Source organism: Melopsittacus undulatus, chromosome 2, assembly GCF_012275295.1.
Source record: "Melopsittacus undulatus isolate bMelUnd1 chromosome 2, bMelUnd1.mat.Z, whole genome shotgun sequence".
Classification (NCBI taxonomy): domain Eukaryota; kingdom Metazoa; phylum Chordata; class Aves; order Psittaciformes; family Psittaculidae; genus Melopsittacus; species Melopsittacus undulatus.
Window position 1 is genome coordinate 43,136,621 of NC_047528.1, and position 23,470 is coordinate 43,160,090.

General features: G+C 40.5%; 1 protein-coding gene across 1 annotated transcript; it reads right to left on the reverse strand.

The window, feature by feature from the left end:
- Positions 1-717: 717 nt before the first annotated feature.
- OBI1 (ORC ubiquitin ligase 1) lies at positions 718-22,701 on the reverse strand. The gene is made up of 6 exons (XM_034060200.1): positions 22,574-22,701; positions 17,514-17,649; positions 15,415-15,506; positions 13,525-13,773; positions 10,905-10,993; positions 718-3,033 (listed from the first exon to the last, which is right to left on the reverse strand). The coding sequence occupies exons 1-6, from the start codon at positions 22,643-22,645 to the stop codon at positions 1,530-1,532; spliced, it is 2,142 nt and encodes a 713-aa protein (XP_033916091.1). The 5' UTR covers positions 22,646-22,701; the 3' UTR covers positions 718-1,529.
- Between the last annotated feature and the right edge of the window lie 769 nt (positions 22,702-23,470).

Below are 23,470 nucleotides of genomic sequence, written 5' to 3' on the forward strand. Positions count from 1 at the left end.
CCACGAAAAGGTCCTTGCATGTATGGCTTGAATGATGATTTTTTGGTAAAGCTTTCTCAAACAAGTCCCAGCTTAGAACGAACACTCCGATCACACAAATGTATGCACACAGCACAAGGTGAAATGTAGTTGTTCTTCAAACCGCTTACAGGACTTCACTTTACAAAAGATAAGCCAGTCTGCTGAGGTTTCCCAAGTGGCTATCACTCTTTTCCAAGGGACACAAAGCAGCATATGGATTTTTCATATCATAGGTATTGATGAAGCAAGGATGTCTGTTTCTAAGAAATGCCATCAGAGGCCTATATAGAAAGAAAAACCCACATCTTGCAATTAAATATGCCCTTAAAAAAACTTAAACACAATAATGCAAAGAAACCAATTTTGCTCTGCTGCTTAATTAGGTCTCCTGCCTGTAGTAGGCCATCACATTATGTTGACCTATGCAATACTTTATGGAAGAGTCACCTCCAAAGAGGCCGAAAGCCATTTCCATCAACTGTATCGATGCTGACACTGGAATGGTAATATGTCTAACAAGGAGGAGGAAGGGAGGTTTGATTTTTTTCTTGTGAATAAGCTTACATTTGTGTTTTACAAAACTTAAATATCTAGTTTCCAAATTACAAAAAAAATAAAGAAAGAAAAGGAAAAAAAAAAGTAAAAAGTTTCCCCATTCTTTTTCTCCTAATTCAATATTTGAGGCGACATCAAGGATTACAGTGCTTATATCATGTTTTATTCAATTCACATAGAAAAGCATGCAGTATTAATGTAAAATGGTACAGTATTAATGTAAAATGTTCAGTGCACATTAGGTAAACAAATCATTAGCATACAAACCCATTTTTATGGTCTATACAGGCATACTGAGCACATTTAGAATAACAATGCTTTTTGAGAACTAAATTAAAAATTGTGCTTAACTTCAAAAGACACAAGCTGTGTTTGCAGTGTTCATGAAGAGATGTTTTTTAACTTAAGTGCTGTAACCCTGAAAAGAAAGAGGTTGCTACCTTACACCCACATAAAGCAAAGTTTCAGTACAGCACAGTGCTATGAAACAGTCCAAGCAGCAACATTTCCTCTGGGAGGCGAGTTTTATGGCAAAAGTGATATTGTTTTATAGCAGTTCCATGAATCCATAGGATATATAGCCACTAGCTGCCTTACACGCAAAAGACAATCTTTAGGAATGGGAAACGTAACCTTTAAAATAAATTCTTACAGAAATGATTTGACAAGATCACTTGCAGCTGTCCTGCTCAAGGGAACCATAAGCTGTGTCCACAATTGGAAGATGATGTAACGTGAAAACTTAAAATCCAAAAACCCACCCCCAAACGAATAAAATGCCCAGCCAAAGAAAAGAATTTGAACTGGTTCTTGCCTAGGAAAAAGCTTGTAATGGGGAAGGGACTGTTCAGATTTCACATAGATTGGATTGCATGGAAGTCATTAAGTTCACCTGTAAATATTAAACATTTGCAGGTTGATGACTTTGAGTCAAGTTCACTTTCCAAGCAGAATCAGTTTTTGGTGGTTTTTGATGGACTAGCACTGGAAAGGCTGCTTTGAATTTTCCTCTTGGTTGACTGACTGACATTTTTATTTTTCCTTTCAGCTATAAACGAAGACACCCAAGGAGAATTAAGCTGATTGTGCAGGTCAGATGGCATCTTTAAAAAGCAGGAACCAAACTTTTGCTCCTCAAACAATCTTTGTGAGTTACTGAATAGTGAACTCTGAGAAAAGTCTCTTTGAAATGAACAGTCTGGAGGTTTGATATCACTAGCCACTGTGTTCTGGCCTGTAAACAGTGGAAAGTGGTCATTCATATCCAGCTCAGATGGGGAGAGCATGGAAAACACAGCAGGTTTCCAGCCAGCTCTGTCAACTGCTGGATTGCTTGTCTCTGGACACTTCATACTCTGTTCCTCATTCATCTCTTCCAGTTTCTTTTCAGATCCATTCAGAAGCTTAGAGAACTCTGTTGACTTTGAAGAATTATCAAGATCAGAGGACTTGAAATTATAGCATGGACTCTTGCTGTTGTCTGACTCGGACATCATTGAGTCCAACTCAGAAATTTTATCGAGGTAGGCAGCATCCATAGATGCCTCGCTAGAGGTTCTTGTGCGATTCATTTCAGAAGAGCAGAGTGTATGCAACCTCTTAGGTAAGCAAGAACTTGTTTTATCGCTGGACTTTGCTGATGTCTCATCTGACTGACCAGCTACTGAATTTTGCTCTGATTCATCAAAATCTAAGTTCTCGGCAAAATTTGTGGGGCAGGGCCCCCAAAACCCTGATTTTCCTGTAGTAAAACAGTTTAGCTTCTTTTCGTTATTACAGCTGCTTGTGCTGTGTTCAGGAGCATCTTTGCTGCAATCATCTGAAGTACCACAAAACTCTTCAAATTTCAATTTTCTCAGGAATGCTGATGGTTTCCTTGCGTTTTCTTTCCCGTCAGGAGTGTTCAACTGAAGGCGACTGAGAGACAGAAAAGGAGTGCACGGTGGTGGAAGATCATAAAGTTCTTCATCCTTATATGGGGTACATTCTTCAATTTTATTCCACTGCTCTTCTAAGCAGGCATCCATATTTGTAGTATTTTCATCCAGGAGAACCCCATGACATCTTGGAAACAGTTCTTTCTTTGAGGCACACTGGGTATCTGAGCCATTTGAACCCTCTTGACTAGAAGAGCTTAAACTAGTTTCACTACTTGTCAGCTGTTCAAGACTGTCAGGACTTTGATTCGTAGTCAAAGCTTTTTCTTCCTCAACTTGGGCTTTCAAACATGTTGCATCTTCACTGCTCTCAACTCCTTTAGCATCTGCGGAAAGTGCTCTCTCACTAACAGTGCTCACTGTCTGTGTTCCTTTGGCTGCATTTTGCAGCTGTAAAAGCTGACACTCAATTTCTTCTATGTATTTATCACTTCTTTCCAGTGCCTTTTTTAGACGGTTCATTTCACGTTCACTTTGCTCTACTTTGGACTGAAGTGCAGCTACTGTAAACCTACCATACCTGCAAGAAACAAAAAAAGAGAGAAAATATTAAGATAGAAAAAGGCATCCTCATGGTGCTCTGTGAGCTCATTTCAAGAAAGAACAAAAGCTATTAAACACTGTGTTAATTCAAAAACAAAAGTCAAAACTTTTCTCTGCTAGTTATGAAGAAAAAAATAACAAAATCATCACATATAATGTACAGGTGGAGGTGAATACTCAAAAAGCCAAAATTAAACTATTAGTGGTAGTAAGGCAATAACAAGCACATTACCCTTCAAGGGGCTGGTTCTATCAATTCAATTCAAATATGCATGAAGAATTATCCCCTAAAACAATGGCAAAGATTTATGATAACATTTGAACAGTGGTCCACATCTTGAAATATTTACATTCAATCATTTTCCTACAGTACAGCCATGTTTTACAATACATTTCTTACACAATGTCACCTTGTCAAATATAAAATGCCAATATGAAATTCAGAAACTGCAACAGTCCTTTGAGGTGGTTTAAATACTTATGCAGACCATTTCAATTATATTCCTGTTAGATATACAGCTTTTCCTCAGCCATCATGTGGATGGTACTTCCACCAGCTCCAGAGCTACTTGTTTTTTGAGCTTTACAACTGCAACAATCTAATTTCTTGACTCCAATACAAAAAAACCTGCCACTTGTGGTTTGTGAAACTTGTGAGTTCGCGATGCTTCCAGCTTCAGCACATTTTCAACTGCCAAGATATGGACTTGCCTTCCCCCCATCCTTCACCAGCTTTCAAGAGTGACCTTCCCCAGAGGGCAGGTGAAGGTTTCAGCTATATGCCCTGACTAATTCTAACCTGTCACTGACAGGCAGGCACCAGGGAATTTCCTGCTCCATCCGAGGCTTTCAATTTACTGAGAGAAAAAACAATTAAAGTTCTGGTATTATTAGGAAGGAGGGAAGAACCTGCAGCCACCCTACAACTCTGACACGTAAAGTTTTATATCACAAAGAAAAGAAGTGACAATTCTTTATGTGGGCTTATGCTAACCTCCACGTTACAGCATAAGTTTATATTCACTCTTCCAGCACAAACACTGCCTGGTATTTCCGCTCTGTTTCTTTGTCTGTCTGTCTACCCCTCCTTCAGAGTCACAGGGAACTCCCAATTCCATTTGCCCCATCCCATTCCCCTCACCTCTTTGCAAAATGCTCTCACTGCAACTCTTAAAACTGTGCTGCAGAGTGCGTGCACCTGTGGTGTACCTGTGGCCTATGACTATGCTGACAAAATACCCATGAATCTATGCAGGCATTTCCAGCAAGGAATCAAACTGTATTTTGTTTCTGTATTTTGTTTGCTTCTGAGCCCAAAGCAGTAGGAAACAACTCTATGCTGACAATTACAATACAATTAAGGAGGCAGTCCAGGAAAGTAGTAGAGGGTATCACAAGCCCCAGACAAACTGGGCACATATGACATATTTCACCATTCAACTGCTTCTGCATATTGAAAGGACTTTGGAGATTTTGGTGTAGATGGTTCAGTGGTGGGTAAAATTCACACAACAGCCTAAGTCAGTTCTTTCACAGCACTGCTATTAGACCACTTTTAAATCAGACCAGCATAAGCTTCACACAGTTTGGTGTGTGTCACTCACTGCTTTGGACACATGGAATATCAAGGTACAAGTTTTGTATTTAGAAGTGTTCACTTGGTAAGATTCTTTTTCCCCTAAAAGAAGCTGGCTCGATTTGAACTCTGTCAAGGCAAGGATCCCCCCACCTCTGCACTACTTCCACCCAATTACTTTTGTCTTCATAAAAATAAATACAAACCATATTTCATTTGCTCACTCTATGGGTAAGTTTTCTCCATTGATTATAGCAGTTTCTCCATTTCTGGTTGCATGCAAGAGGGAAATGGGAGAAAAAGTGCACAGGACTTCTCCCTCTCCTCCATGAGCATAGACAAAAGCAGAATCACAGACAGCTTGCAAATGCAATTATGTTTTCAGGGGAAGTGAGTTACAATGGAAGCATCCTCATATACAACACATTTTGGCTTATTCCCTCCTTCAGCAAAATGAACTCAGGTTTTGGTTTAAGATACTGAAGGAGCCTCTGTAGCATAGCAGGGCACAAGCAAAACAGTTCCTGCTTTCTAGGGTAATTTGTAAGTATTTCTCTAACAGATTTGTTCACACAACCTTACAGGAACGAACTTTATAATGCTTAATAAAGGATATAAAGATGATAAAAAATACAATTTAGCTTAATAACCAAGTGAGAGATGGAGACAAATGTTTATGTAAAATAAGCAAGATTTTCTGGAGTCTGCTCTATCAGACACTTTGACATAAAAATTAAACATGTTTACATTTATATGCATACCTGGCAATTCCTTTTTAATGGAAGAATGGTGTAATATGTTTATTTAATGCAAATAGCATTAGTGACAGACTGAGACTTGCTTATAAGGAAGAAGCACTGTCTTCTCAAGTGCAACTTTTATAACAAGTGTCCTCAGGTTATAAAAATACAGTATGTTGTTCAAAGCCAAATAGCATCACTAATATGTTAATTGTTGCAGAGGGATATGCTTAGGAATTCTGGTTTTCAGAAATGGAGCATATGACATACTGCCTACAAGCAGTAACCTCTGTAGTGAAGCACCAGAACAGTAGTGACTTCCTGTTTCTGCATTGAGACTTGCATGTATTTATTTCCCAAATTTTCAAGGACATGGATACTTAAGACAGCTGTATTACAATGCACATATTTAAACCAATTACTCCAGACCAGAGGATGACATAGGTGTTTTAGCGACTGATCTGGCAGGTCAGCAGAGAGCTTAAGAGACATATATATTTTGGTTAAAGAAGTCAGAATCTTCCCCATCTCCCCAAACCAAACCATTGTTCTAAGAGATCCCCTCTTCCCCTCAGGTGTACAGGGAGCCGTGTCATAGCCAAAAAAGTTATGCCCTGATGCTAGTAATACTAGAGTGCAGTACAGTTACATGAAAATAAATTAAAGTTTGACCTCACACTCTAGATAAACTACTTTTTCCCCAAAGGATATGTACCACTTCACAAATCGTAACAAATTGATACATTCTTAAGGAGAAGTTAAGATATTCAGTATACAGGTGGTAAAAAGCACATTTCATATCCTCATGCCTGACTAATGTCTTTTGAGTGTTAGGGGTCTTGTTCTTTAGTTGTGCCACTTAAACAATGAGTTTGTATCTCATTGCACTTGTTTCAAGTAGGGAACTGGAGCACCTCCCATATGAAGACAGGCTGAGAAAGTTGGGGCTGTTCAGCCTGGAGAAGAGAAGGCTGCGGGGAGACGTCATAGCAGCCTTCCAGTATCTGAAGGGGGCCTACAGGGATGCTGGGGAGGGACTATTAGTTAGGGACTGTAGTGATAGGACAAGGGGTAATGGGTTGAAACTTAAACAGCAGAGGTTTAGACTTGATATAAGGAAGAAATTCTTTACTGTTAGGGTGGTGAGGTACTGGAATGGGTTGCCCAGGGAGGTAGTGAATGCTCCATCCCTGGCAGTGTTCAAGACCAGGTTGGATGAAGCCTTGGGTGATATGGTTTAGTGTGAGGTGTCCTTGCCCATGGCAGGGGGGTGGAACTAGATGATCTTGAGGTCCTTTCCAATCCTAACTATTCTATGATTCTATGATTTTCCATAGAAAACCGAAAGCTTTTCCACAGAAAGTAGTGGTCAGTCATAAGTGAAAGACATTTCAGGTGGGATTTGGTTCTTCAACACAAACACCTAGTGACACTTTAGATAGCCTAAGGACCTTTACATGACTGCTGGCCTTCAGCTATCACTCTGTAATGGAATTTGGTTCCACTGAAAAAGTGCTTTCCATCCTGAACTGGCAGATTAAGTTGCCTGACAGAAGTGTACAATGGCTTCTTCTTGAAGAAAGTAATAAAAACACTTGCTATAACTATTTTTTTAAGCTTGTAAAAGAACAGATTATTTTCAATATAAGCAAATGCTGGCCAGTAAATCCCTTTTATCACACAGTTCAGAGAGTACAAACTAATCTGAAGATGCATGGCCTTCAGAGAAATCCACCTCCTTCAAATCACACGAATAAGACTGATTTTTACTGTTTGTTGGATTACTGAAGAGCAGCAGGATTTGAACAGAATAGCCAAGCCAGGTACATTCTTTGTGCAAGCATTTCCTTTCACTTAGAGAATTGGGTGAATTCAGACAAACATGCAAAGCTTCTCAAAAGTTTTTAATATCTCTCAGTGAAGCTGCACTGGTCTTCTACGTAAGAAAGACAGATTATATATATACAAGATTGGTCAATAGTATAGGACAGAAAGGGATTACTTCAGAATTACTAAGAAGAAAACCCACCAAAACAAATCAAACCACCAGAAAACCCACATGACCAGAAGTGTGACCTGAATGTTCTTACCCACCCACTTAAGATTTAGCTCTTCGTGTCTGGAACGGGAGCTTCCTCAGGATTTAACATTATGACTCAAGAACCTAAAGCTGTCTTGAAGGCTACTATACAGCATTTTCTCCTATTCACTTTTAAGGCCACACTGCAGCTGGTCTTTGAAAACGGTCAGTCCTCTGGGAGAGCAACCTTGTGAGGAGGTGAGAAAGTAGCCCAGGTTTCTATCAAGGAAGACAGCAGCATTCTTATCCCCTGCACTCAGGGCAGTGGTTACCAGAAGTATATTTTCAGACTCACTGAAATGCAGACTGAATCAAATAGTCTGGCATGAGTGGAAATATTCTAGTTAGATAAAAATTGAATATTGTACAGAATGACATGAAAAGTCAGCAGCCTTAGATTTCAGTGTGCAGGCACCTGAAGTCACAAAGATAAATAGTAAATCTGAGGAAGAGAAAAAAACCCAACACCACCCTAAAAACAACAACAACAAAACCACTCATAAAACCAGAGAAAAGAGATAACACAACTATTTTCTGCATGTTACAGATAGCTTTTCATACTGGGATTTTAACTGGCAGAAGAAATTAAATATTTAGGGAAATGACTCCTAGGAAGCCTAGAAGTCTGGTTGAAGCTAATTTGAATCTAACCATTCATAAAATACACTATACCCTGGAGTAGATGGACGTGCTAGTTATTTTCCTTCAGGTAAAAAGCAAACATCCCTTTGCCAAAAATGCTTTTAGATCCATGCTTTTAGATCCATTGTGCCTTGCCAATAGACCTAAGAGTTTTCTATTTTAAGTAGAGCTGGAAGTAATAGGGCTATATCATCCTCTAAAACTTAAGTTTTAGAAGTTTTCCTGTTCTGCATCAAGAAAACAGAAGTCACTAAAGATTTCTCAGGAGAAAAAGCAAACAAAGAACAACCAATACCTCCAAACAATCAGTCTATTTTCTGGAGAAATGGGAGACTAATGCTGGTCATTGGTAAGAATCAGAGCAAGAAACTTACACCTGTTTGCTTTTCAGACCTATGTCCCAACTATACAATGGTATGGTATTCTGGTGAAGATCTAGTCTTGAAAATGTTTCAGAAAGAAGAGAAAAAAAATACAAATCTAATCAATCAGCATCATCAATTAAAAATTTGTGTCAAAATCTCCGACATGGCTGCAATGTCAATTTTATTGACATACATGACATTTTTCAGCAGATTTTAATGGATGTGAACAAAGAAAAATAACTCAAGACTATGATAAAAGGAAAATTTTTATTGACCAGTGAAGAAAGGCAATTAAATTTTTTCCTATGAGGTCAGAAGTAGAGTCTGTGTTACAAAGGGATCATTCACCTGCCATCAGCATTTCCTTTGCTGTAAAGCAAAGCCTACTAAAATAATTTAGGTTGTGATACTTAGCTTCAGTGTCATTATGCACAAAATGAAGTATATTTGGGGTAAGAGAATTGAATACTGACAAAACCTTTCTAAAATAATCTGATACAAGTTTTAGTTACCCAACCAGTTAAGCATGAATCTATACCTGAAAACCTGAAGCTGAGAAACATATGACAAATGAAATAATGGTAATGACACAAAATTACAAAGATCCAATTCAATAGCTATTTAAAACTGCACTAGAGAGCAATTCAGAAACTCTTCCCCAAAATTACCTTCTGAGCAATTCTGAATAAAGTACGCTGAAACAACTGTACTGGCAAATCAGTGTACCTGCACAGAAAAGCTTAATTATAGTGACACTGTCACGTTCTGATGTTTATGCCTTCAATTTCAATTTCATAAGCAAGGTAAGAAAACGTTTACTGCAACCCATGTTCATTGTATGAAGCCTAGTTGAAGATCTTTTAGGTATTAACAAAGTTTGCCATCAGAACTGGAAGAACATTTAAAAAATGTCTCAATATTACATCTGGTCTAGATACTAGCTGGACTAATGGCTACAAGGATGAAAGTTAATTTATAAAATCTGCTAATAACACTAAGATGACAGAGACTTCCTACCACCTGATGGACGTGACTGAATTCAGAAGAACTGTTTCAAGTTTGACATGTGCATCAAAACTGTCCAATTTCTAACATTTCCTATATCTGTGCTTCTAAAGAATGAAGTGGCTGGCTAGTGTTTAGGCCACACTGGCAAAAGATGGCAAAATAATTAGCTTGCAACAAAGACTAGTTCTTCACACCCCCTCCCCTCTGATATCTAAGTTTTCTGAACAAAAGAATAGTAAATCTAGAAGAAACAGAATTCTCTCCACCGTGGAGTTTACCTGACATCAGTAAAATAAAAATCAAGTTAGATCACCTGGTCTCTTCTTTTCTAGAATGTATTTAGTTACATCTATTTACTTTTCAAGTTTGCCATCGTTGCCAACTCAATCTTGAATCTTATGGAGAAAGACATTCCATGCCATTAATGCTCCCTCCACTGCCAAGATCTTAAATAGGGCTCTATCTGCCTTATTAGAGTAGTTCAGGGCAGAATGTACTTTTATGCCTTCAACAGCAGAGCACAAAGATCATGCATCTTCTTCCCTGTGGTCTCAAATGACAAGCAGTACAGCAAGCAAGCTCTCTGTAAGTACGAATTTCATCTTCCAGCAAGTCAGTTGTAAACTAGAACAAAATCCAGAGAGCTCTCTTCTGACATTACACTGGTGTCCCCAACCCTCTTCCTCAAAAGCACCATGTAAACCTTTGGCCAGTGCTGCTCTTAACTTTCTAAGTTCTAAACCAATGAGAGAAAAAAAAGGTAGAAAACCAAAGAAAGAAAGAAACACAACTTAAAAACATGAACATGTTGCTTCACTTCCAAAACACAGCAAAGTGTTTGCTTTTTGAGGTTGCTGTCATGGATGTTTTAACTGTTTAAGAGTATTAAACACAGGTGTCCATTCTGAGAATGATGGTCTCATGCTGCAGAAGCTTGATTCTACGTATCCTGCCCAGACACAAAGCTACCAGGGAATTCCCTTGAACAGGGATCTTAAGTCCACATAACAAACCCTGAAGGCCACAAAAGGAAAAACAAACCAAAACCAAACACAAACAACCAGAACATGTGCAGTTAGTAACAGACCTACTTTGACCTTATACTATGCTTAGAAATAACCCAAACCCAAAAATAAGTTAATTATAGAATGCAACTAATGAATCCAGTCCTTCAATATTGGCCAGATAACACACGGATTAACACTTGTAGTCATGTCATACTCCTTCACTGTAGATTTGCTGCTACTCTGTAAGTTGCATTTGTCACCCATTTGGTGCTATTCTGTAAGTTACATTTGTCACCCAAGTCTATGAGGGTAAACATTTCAAAATCCACATATGTAACACCATGTACACCACCACAGATTTAGGTTAAAGATCTACAACAGTTGAACAGTCTATAAATAAAATACAGTAGCTTTTAAAATATTCACATACTTTTGGGGTGATCTATTATCAACTTCAGCTTTTAGTCGCAAATTCTCTCTTAAAAGGCTATTGTTTTCCATGCTCAGTTTCTTATTTGCCTAAGGAAAAGAAAAGGAAAGAAAATAAGTATAGAGTAAACCAGAAATTACTTCTAATATTTATAGGACAAGCTGTTTCTCCTTTTTAAAGAGACAGAACTAGAAATGTGAAGGCAGGAAACAGCCTTCAGACAGGGACACCACTTAAAAACCATCATGGGAAATGGCTTGCAAAACTGAATTGTGAACAGGCATTTTTTATTTATATTCCCAAAATACATCACAAGTGTCCTATCTAGGGAAATAAACACAGCTATGTTAGTTAGCACAGAAAGTCATTAAGGAGATGTACTAATGGCAATTCCATGTTGTTTTTTCCACGTGACTAAATACGTTAAGTACATTAACATTACAATATGCAGGTATCAGCAAAACTAATGTTGAACAGCTTCCCCCACTCCAAATTAGAGTAAGATTACTTTGTGTTTTTTGACTTGTTTTTAAAGCACAGTTATCCTGTGGATGTAAATCCATTACAACAAGCTATTTGCAGTCCTTCACTTTCTTCCAGAATGTTGTGATTAAGACTCCTGATACTCAACCCTTCTTACTCCTTGAATTGAGGTCAATTCCTTCTTAGTTCAGCAAACACCCTTAACAAGACACTTCATATAAAAACAAGTTTTCGTGCCTCTGTGTTTCAGAACAATCACTGTCACAACCCTAACAAGTAGAAAATACTCTGCAATTCATAGTCGGCTCAATCTCTGTATGCTGAAAACAGAATCACCAGTCCAGGACTTGTAATCCACAGCCTCAATTAGATGCAGTTTCCACTGCATAATGAAAGTATGATCTAGAATTAGCTACGAAGCAGGAACCATGCAACTGGGCTCAGGAGTGAAATGTACTTTTTCAGAAGGATCAAACAGTGCGAGAGGCAGAAAACCTTAAATGCTTATACAGACAACCCTATCAACTTCTCCAGGTGGGACAAAGAGAGTAGGGAGGGTAAAGAGAATGGAGCAGTAAAACCAAACCAAAACTAAACCACCACCACCCTCAACACCATAATATTCCTAGGGGCAGAAGGAGTAAATAGAGAGTTCTGATAAAGAAGGAATGGGAAGGGTGAGCCCAGGACTTGGGTGCCTGGGTGATGTGTCAATCATTTGGTATTTGAAAATAAAAGCACAAAAAAACTGTCCTGAGAGCAATGAGTAGGAATCCAGGATACCTCAGTACCAAAGGAGCATGAAACCATTTGAGAGCATGGACAAGACCTTTCTCTCTTTTTAGAGACACAGTTTCCCCAGACTCGTAATCTAATAGAAAATTGCACGACTTGCATAGAGTTGGTGGGTAGGGCATCCTCCACCTGGCAAATGGCAAGGCAGGACTGAACCTCTTTGGTGTCCTTCCTGAGGGTGCTCTACCCTCCAAACTTGTAACCTGCAAGGGATTACCACTTGCAGCACAACATCTAGATCAACGAGTTCTGTATTATTTATGAGTGTACTTTGCCTAGTATTTCTATTACAGGGCTCCTATCACCACTTCCATACTTGTTACAACTCCACTCAGTAATAATGCCTACTTTGTGAGTTTCTGCTCTGGGACATTAAATGACAAAGGTGACTGCTATTTCTTGACTCAGTCTGGTTTTAGACCCTATTTCACTGGGAACATATGGGTGGCTGAAGCTCCTGAGTCAGGTACTTTAGGATAAGGTTTCTGGTTCCAGGTTGAGTGTATAGGGGAAAGAGCTCTTGCTTTTCAAACAAACAAACTGAGACTTCCAACACATAATGCTTTGGTTTTGCAGGAGGCAAATCAGGATTGTTAACAGAAGAAATAAAGGCAGCATTATGAATAAATGCAAGTCCAGTTCTTTCCATCTTGCTTTTCAAATTAATCTTGAAATGTCACTCTTCTTCAATGTTTGAGGTGATCTTCTTGTGACTGCAGGTAGATTTTGCAAGATATTTTTGTTTAGACTTATTTTTACATGACTATCTCCTCCATCAGTCCTTCTGCAGTATCAAGTTTTCTCCTATATTAAATCCAAGATGTATAAAAAAGCCGCAGGTTTCCAGTAAAGGATCTTCTGGTCATAAAATGCTGAAGCTTGTCTATTTTCAGTCAAAGGGTCAAGTTACTCTGTCTCAGCAAATTGCACCAAAAATATTGGCTAGCAGGGAGGGCAATAGTGCAAAATCTACCTCAGTCAACTGCACTGTGTTTGGCCACTGAAAGTTGTAAAATAGATATATTATATAGATTATTGCAAGCCTGAAAAATCTGGTCATCAATACTGGTGACAAGTGCTACTATAATCCAATTACCCAGCCACAGAGTGACAGAGAAGTTGAAGAAGAGTCACATACAAGACTCACTAGAACAAGCAATAACATCTGACACTTGTGAAGGCTTTATGGAAATACTATGATACACCAGCAGTCACTGGAATTCAATTTTTAACTCTTTCTTCTGGATCTATGAAGTACCCAAAGGTCATGCTAGTTCGCACTCCCGTTTAACTAACATAAAACAGTTACAGTACAAGGTAGCTGAAGAGATGTATTTGTCACCTCCTTTAGCTTTCTCATGTTATCCATCACTTTTTCATACATATCATTGGCAGCTTTCAGCTTTTTGCTCCATTCCTCTGGGGTGTCTGGGCCACTGGTCCTTGCTTCATTTGCTGACTGGCTAGTTTCCTCATTTTGGCAAGACAAAGCTGATGCCATAGGATCCAGAAGAGATTTCAGCTGTGTCTGTAAACTGAGATTTTTACCTCTCAGATCTTCCACTTCTTTTTGCAGGGATTCTATTTCATCCTAAAGGTGTCAGAAATTCACAGGAATTAAAATAATGCATGAGATTAATTAAATAATACTGGCAAGTTCCCACAGCACTTCAGAAACACGGGTTCTGGCAAGCCCAGGTGTATGCCTTCACTTACACATATATCTAAGTATGTTTATGTATTGTGCTCTAGGCAGGATTTTAATCAACCTGCACACTCAAGCACAGTGAAGGTTTTAGTGAAGGGAATCCCTTTACTACATAAAGGACCCTGAACAAACCAGCGGGCAGACCAAAAGCTTCAAAGCATTCAAGCAACATGAATCTATTATTAGGGCACTCTGTGGGAGGATTTCCTGTATTAAGAGTGCTCTTAAGGTTGTCTTCTGCTGACTCATTTGCTGTTATTTGAGAATGTTTCTCATATCATTCTGAAATATCACATGTTCGGATACTGCAAGCCTCAAAATTCAAAATGGGCAGAACACTGTCTGGAAGAGGCTGTTCCAGCTATGCTAAAGTAGTAGCATCTTAGGAAAGACTCTCAAAATGCAAAGAACAAAGCTCTTAGCCATATCATTCTGAAACCACAGAGAAGCACAAACCTTCAAAAGCCTCTTATTAAAGGGATAAAAAAAAGAATTTATCCTGAAAACATGTCTTCTACACTGTTCACCAACTTAAATATGTGAGTTGTGCAAGGTCAGATTACTAAAGGAGGCCATATACAGCATTTACATAAATCCCAGGCATATTTGCACAAATAACCAGGCTTCCCCACCACCATTACCACCAACAGGAGAACAATAATTTTAAATTTAGGGTTTTTGAAGACATTTATGTTATCCTATGCCTATCTGAGTTGATTCAATAGAAAGACAGGAAAACTCTTTTTACTGACTCCTCCTTTTATAGAGGATGAAAGAAGTTGAGCTATAGGCAATCATCATAAAAGACAGCCCTTACTTCCCCAGTCTTAAGGATATATACAGTGTCTGTTTCTTTTCTCCCATTCTCCTCCCTGAGACAGGTTTCCTTACAAAATATGGGATGTCTTCACATTGCTGCTACTAAGGAAACAAGAGATGAGAAAACAAACTAAATATATTCCTTATTAACACCTTTTCACCTTGTTCCTAAGAGAATATTTTTTCCAGCAGGAAAGTGGAGATAAACTTCCAAGTACTTATTTTCAGGAAACAAAAAACCAACAATGATAAAAATTAACCTATGCCAGAAGGTTACAGTAGGCAATATTCTTTAAGAAGGAATTTAGTATCCCTGAGCAACATGGAATTAATTCAGGAAGTGTTTGCATTTGTATCGAAGACAAAACAAAAAGCCCCCAGTGCCCAATCTGCATAAAGAAAACCATCCCATACCACCTGGGGGTGGAATTCCCACAAAACTATATCATTGTCTGTGCCTGGCTACTTATAGCATATAAAGAATAACATCTTGTCTTTAGCAAGACCACTTCAAACACCAGCAAACGCTCCCTCATAACCTTAGCAAGAAACCAGGATTTTAAAGCAGCCGAGTTTCATGTAATTCTAGTATAAACTTTTACTCAAATTAAAAGCAACAGGACTCAATGCAAAAAGACCAGTTGTATGCAGTAATTCAACAGCTGCAGTTCACCTGGAAAGTCACAACACTCCCCATGTCCTTACCTCATATTCTTTGTGGAGCAATTCAAGCCTTGTTTTCCGTAGGTGTTTTCTGACTGTCGGGCTAAAGACAGGATCACTTTCACTTGTTCCTCCTAAAGCAGCATGGATGAAAGAAACACTAGTATTTTTTGTTTTTCAGTCAATTCAATACTAGGCATTCACTTTATATTGCTTTTCATATTAGCAACTACAAATACAGGTAATATTGGACCAATCATTGTGGTCAATGGCTCAATGTCCAGTTAGAGACCCGTAACAAGTGGTGTCCCTCAGGGATCAGTGTTGGGACCAGTCTGATTCAATATCTTTGTTGGTGACATGGACAGTGGGATTGAGTGTGCCCTCAGCAAGTTTGCCGATGACACCAAGCTGTGTGGTTCTGTTGATAATGCTAGAGGGAAGGAATGCCATTCAGAGGGACCTTGACATGCTTGTGAGGTGGGCTGATGTCAACCTCATGAAGTTTAACCATGCCAAGTGCAAGGTCCTACACCTGGGTCAGAGCAATCCCAGGCACAGCTACAGGTTGGGCAGAGAAGAGATTCAGAGCAGCCCTGAAGAGAAGGATTTGGGGGTGCTGGTCGATGAGAAAATAAACATGAGCTGGCTTCAGTGTGCATTCGCAGCCCAGAAGGCCAATTGTATCCTGGGCTGCATCAAAAGCAGTGTGACCAGCAGGTTGAAGGAGGTGATCCTGCCCCTCTACTCTGCTCTCCTGAGACCTCACTTGGAGTATTGTGTGCAGTTCTGGTGTCCTCAACATAAAAAGGACATGGAACTGTTGGAACAAGTCCAGAGGAGGGCCACGAGGATAATCAGGGGACTGGAGCACCTCCCGTATGAAGACAGGCTGAGAAAGCTGGGGCTGTTCAACCTGGAGAAGGTTGTGTGGAGTCCTCCTAGCAGCCTTCCAGTATCTGAAAGGGGCCTAAAAGGACGCTGGGGAGGGACTCTTCACTAGGGACTGTAGTAACAGGACAGAGGGTAATGGGTTAAAACAGGGGAAGTTCAGATTGGATATAAGGAGGAAATTCTTTACTGTTAGGGTGGTGAGGCACCGGAATGGGTAACCCAAGGAAGCTGTCAACTCTTCATCCCTGATGGTGTTCAAGGCCAGGTTGGACAGAGCCTTTGGTGACATGTTTTAGTGTGAGGTGTCCCTGCCCATGGCAGGGGGTTGGAACTAGATGATCTTAAGGTCCTTTCCAACCCTAACTATTCTATGATTCTATAATCTATGACCACAGAAGATTTAAAGTAATTTCATTTTCAGAACAGGTTAAATGGGAGTATCTACTAGTGATGTTTGGAAGTCAAAATCCTGCCCCACAGCAGAAAACTTTTGAATTTTTTAACTTTGTATTTTCCTTGACAAAATCCTGTCTTATTAAAGACCATCTATTAAAACAGAGCTAAGAGGGAGGAGTGGGTTGGGGAAATCAAGCATATATTTAATTAGTACAAGACAGGGTGAGTTTCTAAAGTGAGGCTGTTCATATATATTTTTCTCTCAGAACCAAATAAAAGAGCTGACATTTTATGCCAAATAAAGACCACAATATTTCCTAGCTCTGGGGAAGGTGGGGCCCTCACTCAGGTATTGCACCTTTGTCTTATTTCTGTGCTATAAAGACATCTTCTGAAAACTAAAGCACAAGGGAAGAAATGCCAAAAAAAAACCCAAACAACAAAAAAAAATTGAGGGAAGGAAAAAGACCACCTACTCAAGATTCTGGATTTAAATATGCTATTTCTCAGCTAAACACGACCCTCTTAGGTAGACAGGTTGCAAAGCATACTTATAATACTTCAAGCATGAGGCGTGGAGTATTTTTTTACTGTCCAACCAAGATTTAGAAAGCAATCATCAAAGCCATAGGGCACTTGCTGCCTTTGAATAATCTAGCCATTAATATACACGTCATCTTTGGAATTTTTACCTTGTAGCTATTATGTATGCTTCTGGAAAGATTTCAAGTCAGTAGATGCTGGTAAAAAACACACAGAGGAAAAAAATACCCAGATATCTTTGGACTCAAAAGAATTTCCTCCGGCAGTAAATACCAGAAAGTTATTTCAAAGCCTAGAGTTATCCTTACCTATAATTTCCTTGCAAGGATTTTCAGGCGTGATGGGAATCCTGCAAGCTGGGCACTGATTATTGTTCTTCAGCCACACTTCAATACAAATAGAACAGAATACATGGCTGTTGACACAGATGACAGGGTGACGTACCTTTTAGTATTAAGGGGGAAAAAATGAAAACAAACAGAAAGATACTATGAGTACTTTAAAACTCTTTCAGGTAACAGAATATGAAAATATACTACTCCATCAGTCAGTGAAAGTTCGGTCTTGTAGGAAAAAGACTCTTGTTTCACAGGGCTAGCTAGTTGTGACCTCCTGACTCACAACACCAAACCTCCCTACTATTGAAGGCACCAATGGTATCACAGTTTTTGCAAAACTAAGGTCTTGATTCCAAGAGCTCATTAATACACAGTATATATGCACCCTCACTTCCCTCCACAATCTCCAGGAAATGCAGCTCTAGTGAAATGCATTTGCCTCCCTTGTTGAAGGGGACCAAAAGACATCCATTAACCAATTTCCAAAAGCGAGGCAAAGAGGGATTGCTCCTGGCAACAGCCAGCACTTTGCCTTGGAAGAGGTGTCACTGAAACAGATATTGTTACAGATTGGCCTGCACATAATCAGCCTCATGGAAATCAGCTTTAAAGAGGGTAAGGGCCAAAACCACAGAGCAGAAACATGAACCAGCAATCACTAATTCAAGCCTCCTGCTAGATATGCATTGCTACTAAATAAGTCATTACCCGAGAACAGGGCAGCTAACTGAAGGATTAAATATTCCAATCAGACACAGATCCTTTCAAGAAGCTTTCCCTCCCCTTCCCTTCCAAAACAGAAGGGTAAACAAACTTTTAGAAAATATTAATGACAATGAATTATTCTCTCTTGTCATTTAACTATAAGCTCTGTTTGAAAGTAAGCATGCATACAGGGACTAAATATGATACAGAGATAAAACGACTTTGCTCTCTATCTATGCTTTGCTGCAGCTTCTGTTACATCTTACTGTAATACGCACTCTCAAATCTCTTAAGACTTAACATTAGTATCTATGTTCAGGGTCTTAGAAATAATTATTTGGTTTTCCTCCACCCCTAAGAAACGTGTCTAAGAAATGTGTTTTGAGACACAGAAGTATCAGTATTTAGTACTTTAGATTCTACCATGTTGCACTTAAAGCCCAAGTTGAAGAGAATCCTTTCAACTTTAAAAGAAGTCCTCATCCTATCCAAGATCTTCCTCTTCCATTCTATTAGTAATGCAGTCAAACTAAAAAGGAAAAATAAAATATTGGCAGGAATAAGCAAGCAACTGGAAAGGACAGCCAATAACCACTTGGGAAAACAGGTTAGATGCGTCCTGTAGTAATCATACCTATATCATCAGTGTTGCACATGTTAAAACCCAACCATTTTACCAGTGAAATACACATGTATCTGAGCCAAGGCCCAGATCTACCAACCTGTTCTCCAATTTACTATTTATGCCTCTGTCTCATAACACAATTCACAGTGTTTTTAAAACCTCCCATACAACAGTCCTGGGAGCCAAAGGATTTATCTATACACAAACAGAAACTCAAGTTACCAAAGGTGTGAATAGAGAGAGATTAAACAATTTCTCCAAGTGCCTGCACAATTTCACCTCTAATTAAGGCGGCTTTTTTTTTTGGTGATTAATGCAAGCATTAGCACACCAATGTTTTGGGAAAGTTTAAGTATTACAATTTCAATTACATATATAAAACCTTGCTCTTTACTGCTTTTCTTTGCCAGAAAAGAGCATTCTCTAACTTTCCCACTAGCAGCTAGAGGAAAAAAAGCCCCAACTTTTTCTCTAGCTAAACTTCTTTCTGACTCAGAGGCAGCCCCAGAATAGTTATATGGATGACGATGACAAGACACAGAGCAGAATAATGTGAAATAATCCAAACAGGAAAAGACATTTCAGGAGCGCAGGAGGAGCAAGAGACTCTCAGTTACCCCAAAATTGACACGGAAGCACACTCCTTGCAAGTGAATGATTATTCCTTATCTCTAGCAAAACAGTAAGTCACATTTATTACTCTCCAGAGTATAGTGCTTCTGATTTACACACCTTTACAAGTTTAATTTCAGGGCTGAGGTTTATACTTTTGATATCTCAGGGCCCACACAAAGCAAATCGCGCAACAGCAGAAGCTGGTATTGAAAGGTCACACAATGGCTGGGGACACTGCTGCCCTTCACTCAGTCCCTGAGCCACTGACTGTGACAAGCCCCAGAGGTGGAGGGTCGGGACATACTCATTACTAAAAAAGCATTTCACTTGAATTACAGCACAGTTTGAGCTCCTTTATCAACCATAATGTCTGGAAACACTATGGCTTACTTGAGAAGGCTTGATTAGCTAGGTGGTTCTAAGCTATTTCCTAATTCCCCCCCCCCACAAGTCAATTGCTATGCAGATCAAAATCAAATCCTATACACATCTATGCTGCTTTGAAGGCACTTCTGGACCTTCAAGCAGCGTTAATGGAGGAGCAGGTGCATGTTCAAGCTGGTACACTAGTATTAGTGAATGCATCCACAGACATCCTAAGTGTGTGTGCTGAAGCCTAAACAAACTGTCAACACCAAAACCTACAGGAGAGACCTTCAGCCATCCTAGGACGAGTGAACCTAACAAGCCTGATGCAGGTGGCTTCTGATCTGATTGCTAATTATGAATACAGACATTACAAACAGACTGTGTTAAAAGAATATTCAGGTAAGAAACATGAAATTTATCCAGGCAATGAACTCTGCTTATAAATGGTTATTTGTATGTCTTGGCAACACTGTTCACACTAACAAAATGGGCTAATACTCCTCCTCTCTTTCCCCCCCAAGATTTCTGCTTCATTAAAAACAGTGAGTGGTTGGCATTATTGAATCAGTTTCTCTTCAATCTCTCTTTTTATTCCTTTACCACTAAGAACAGTGAATAGTTCCCATTTTGTAGTCAGTTCTTTGCAAATTTTGCAAAGATAGCAAGAAGTACATTTTGACTCTTCATCAAAGACTGTAGCAATAGGACAAGGGAGAATGGGTTTTAAACTTAAACAGGGAAAGTTCAGGTTAGATATTAGGAAGAGAAGTTTTTACTGTGAGGGTGGTGAGGCACTGGAACAGGCTGCCCAAGAAAATGGTAAATGCTCCAACCCTGGCAGTGTTCAAGGCCAAGTTGGCTGGAGTCTTGGGCAACACAGTCTAGTGTGAGGTATCCCTGCCCAACCTTTCCAACCCTAAATATTCTATAATTCTATGACTCTAGGGTGGGCCTCCTACTCAGTTTGAAGCCTCTGCTATAAACCACACAAATATTAGAACCTGTCAACCCTCCACAACACTTTCTGCTACCCCCTACAAGACAGGGCAAAACCAGCAAGATTTTTCCCTTAATTTTTTAAATAAAAAATATTTTTTCCCTCTAACCTTACTCTTGAGAAGAGCTTTCTCTGATAAAGTTTTTCAGTGAAGTACCAAACTAGAGACAAAGATACATATTAAAAAACCCCGACAGACAGAGCTGTCACATTTGCGAAATTTAAACAACATAATCCATCTAAAAAGGAAAGTAGTCAAATACTTTATCACAGATATCACCAGCAGATTCACTTACATAATGTTAACATATTACCTTAGTACAAGATGCCAAGTGAGTAGAGCATGGAAATCTCTTCCAGTACAAAGTCAGGAACATCTATTCCTGGCCAACTCCAGAAGATAAGTGGAAGTGTGAAACAGTGGCTTGAAATAACCCAGTGGCTTTATAGCCAAATATGAGTGAATACCTAACAAAACTATCAAGTGTTTAGATTAGAAAGCAACTAGGATCAGATTCAAATAGCAAATGAGGTGTCAGTATGATTTTGCTCTCCTCTTTTTCAAGAGTATCCACTCTTGATACAGTAAATTTGTGTTCTCCCCCTTTTCTCATTAAACAGATAAATAGAAGAGATAACAGGACCATAGCCCAGAAGTCTTGCTCAGCTTCCACAGAAAACCCACAAAATGACTAATTATGGTAACTCTTTCTCAGAGCTAAGATAGTTGAGAAAAAGGAGACGTCCAATGACTTTCACTACCAGCACTACACATACTTTCTGTAGCAAATGTGTCCATTCTTTTGTTATCTAAAGCAGAAAAGGTGTGGGAGTAAAGGCAACATGAGGTAGAAACTAACTGGACAGTAAATGTCAGAGTACAAACATAAAAGGCTATTTCTTCTATTGTAATAATTGTGGTTTAAGAGGTTTATTTTGTTCTGGAGAGCAAGGGGGAAAAAAAAAGAACAAAACCCACAAGTACTGGGGAATGAGCAAAGAATTTGAGAAGCAATTAGTGACAGCTATGAAATTAGCTCTGGGGCTTTTAGAGACTAACAGGCTAATAAGAGCCCTCTGCTTCCCAAGGGAGGAGAGAAAGGGGCCGAGAAAGGGTCAGAAATAGGAAACGGAAACTTTTCTCCAGATTCTTGCAGTTTTGTTCAATACTTTTTAAATCCCCTTGGTCACACATCTCTTTGTTCCACTTGTCCTCTACCACACGGCCCCATGCTTAAATACAAACCCACCTAGCATTTCAAGAGATTATCCTGCTGATACCGGAACCGAAAAAAAAGCCCAAAACCTCCACCCTGGAGCCACGCACCCGCATGTCAGCGCGGACAGGACTTCGGGCCCCCAGCCCCTTCTAACAGCAGCTAGGAAACGGGGGACACGCTTCCAACTATCCCAGTGCTGGCAATAAATCTCGCCCGCAGCCAGGAACTGTCCCCCCGGGAGGCGGGATTCCCTCCTTCCCGAGGCTGGGACCCTCACCACCCGAGGAGACCCCTCCTCGGAGAAGGGACTCCACACCTCAACTCATCCCAACACGGAACCGCAGGCTCTCAGAAGAGATAAACCCAGTGGGGTCAGGGCTGCGTGCCCCACAAAGGGGCGCCCCGAGCAGCCGCCGGCCCTACGCCCCCCCTCCCTTACCCACGACCGGGCCGCCCGGAGGCGGGGGCTGAGAGGGAAGGGCAGCGGCGCCGCCGTTACCTTGCCCAGGCAGATGTGGCAGGTGATGGGCAGCGTGAGGGACAGTGTGACACTCGGCCCGTGCTGTGCCATCGCGGCGGCCCGGCCCCGCCAGCACGGAAGTACCGCAGGCGGCGGCGGCGGCAGCCCCCCACCAGCCCCGCTACGGCAAGCCGACGAGGCCAAGCCGCCGCCCGGCACAGGGGAGGCGGTGCGCGCTTTTGCAGCGCTCCCCTGGAGGGCGGGCGGGAGCCGCGGCCCCTTCACGGCTCTGCCGGCGGCGGCTACCAAAGACCCGGCCATGGGTAAGGCCGGGGGGCCTGGGGGTGCCGAGGAAGTTTTGGTTTCCGCGCTGCCTTTCTGAGGGGAAACGCGGTGCCCTTGCAGGAGAGGGCTGAGTTCAAGGGCTCTTGTTTCCTCTTATAAACCTATCTTGTTCAGGTTTCGCTGTGCTGAATTAAATAAAGCAGCCGGTTTAATCTTGTTAATCCTTTTGAGCCTTCCTCTGTGCTGTTCCCCATGTCCCTTTTTGTGTTGTACTCCAGAATACGATACAACAAATGGGAACGTGTTCCAGAGAAAACTCCTGCCCCCCGCTTGCCCACTGCCTCGAGTCCATCAGGCTGCAGCAGCAGGTACCTAGTAGCGGTCTGGTGCCTGGCATTGCCCCTTGGCTCCCTTGCTGTCCTCCTGATGTGCAGGTGCCTCACTTCTGGCCCAAAGTATTGCCTATTGGATCAGGTGGGATGTTCATAGCCCATGTGACTGTAGCTTTGAGGGTGACAAAGGAAAAAGGACTGTGATAAGCCCCCAAGCCCCTTGAGTGCTATGTGTGGGGGCACTTGCTTAATGATGCCTGATGGGAGAACTTGTCCTGATGCATGGAACGGAGGGGTCAAATCCACAGATGAAAGCGTG

Coding starts and splice junctions, on each gene's coding strand:
- OBI1 (XM_034060200.1), bottom strand. CDS start 22,645: ATGGCACAGCACGGGCCGAGTGTCACACTGTCCCTCACGCTGCCCATC. Junction 17,650..22,573: donor GCCACATCTGCCTGGGCAAG/GTAACGGCGGCG, acceptor TAATACTAAAAG/GTACGTCACCCTGTCATCTG. Junction 10,994..13,524: donor ACATGAGAAAGCTAAAGGAG/GTGACAAATACA, acceptor TCTTTTCCTTAG/GCAAATAAGAAACTGAGCAT.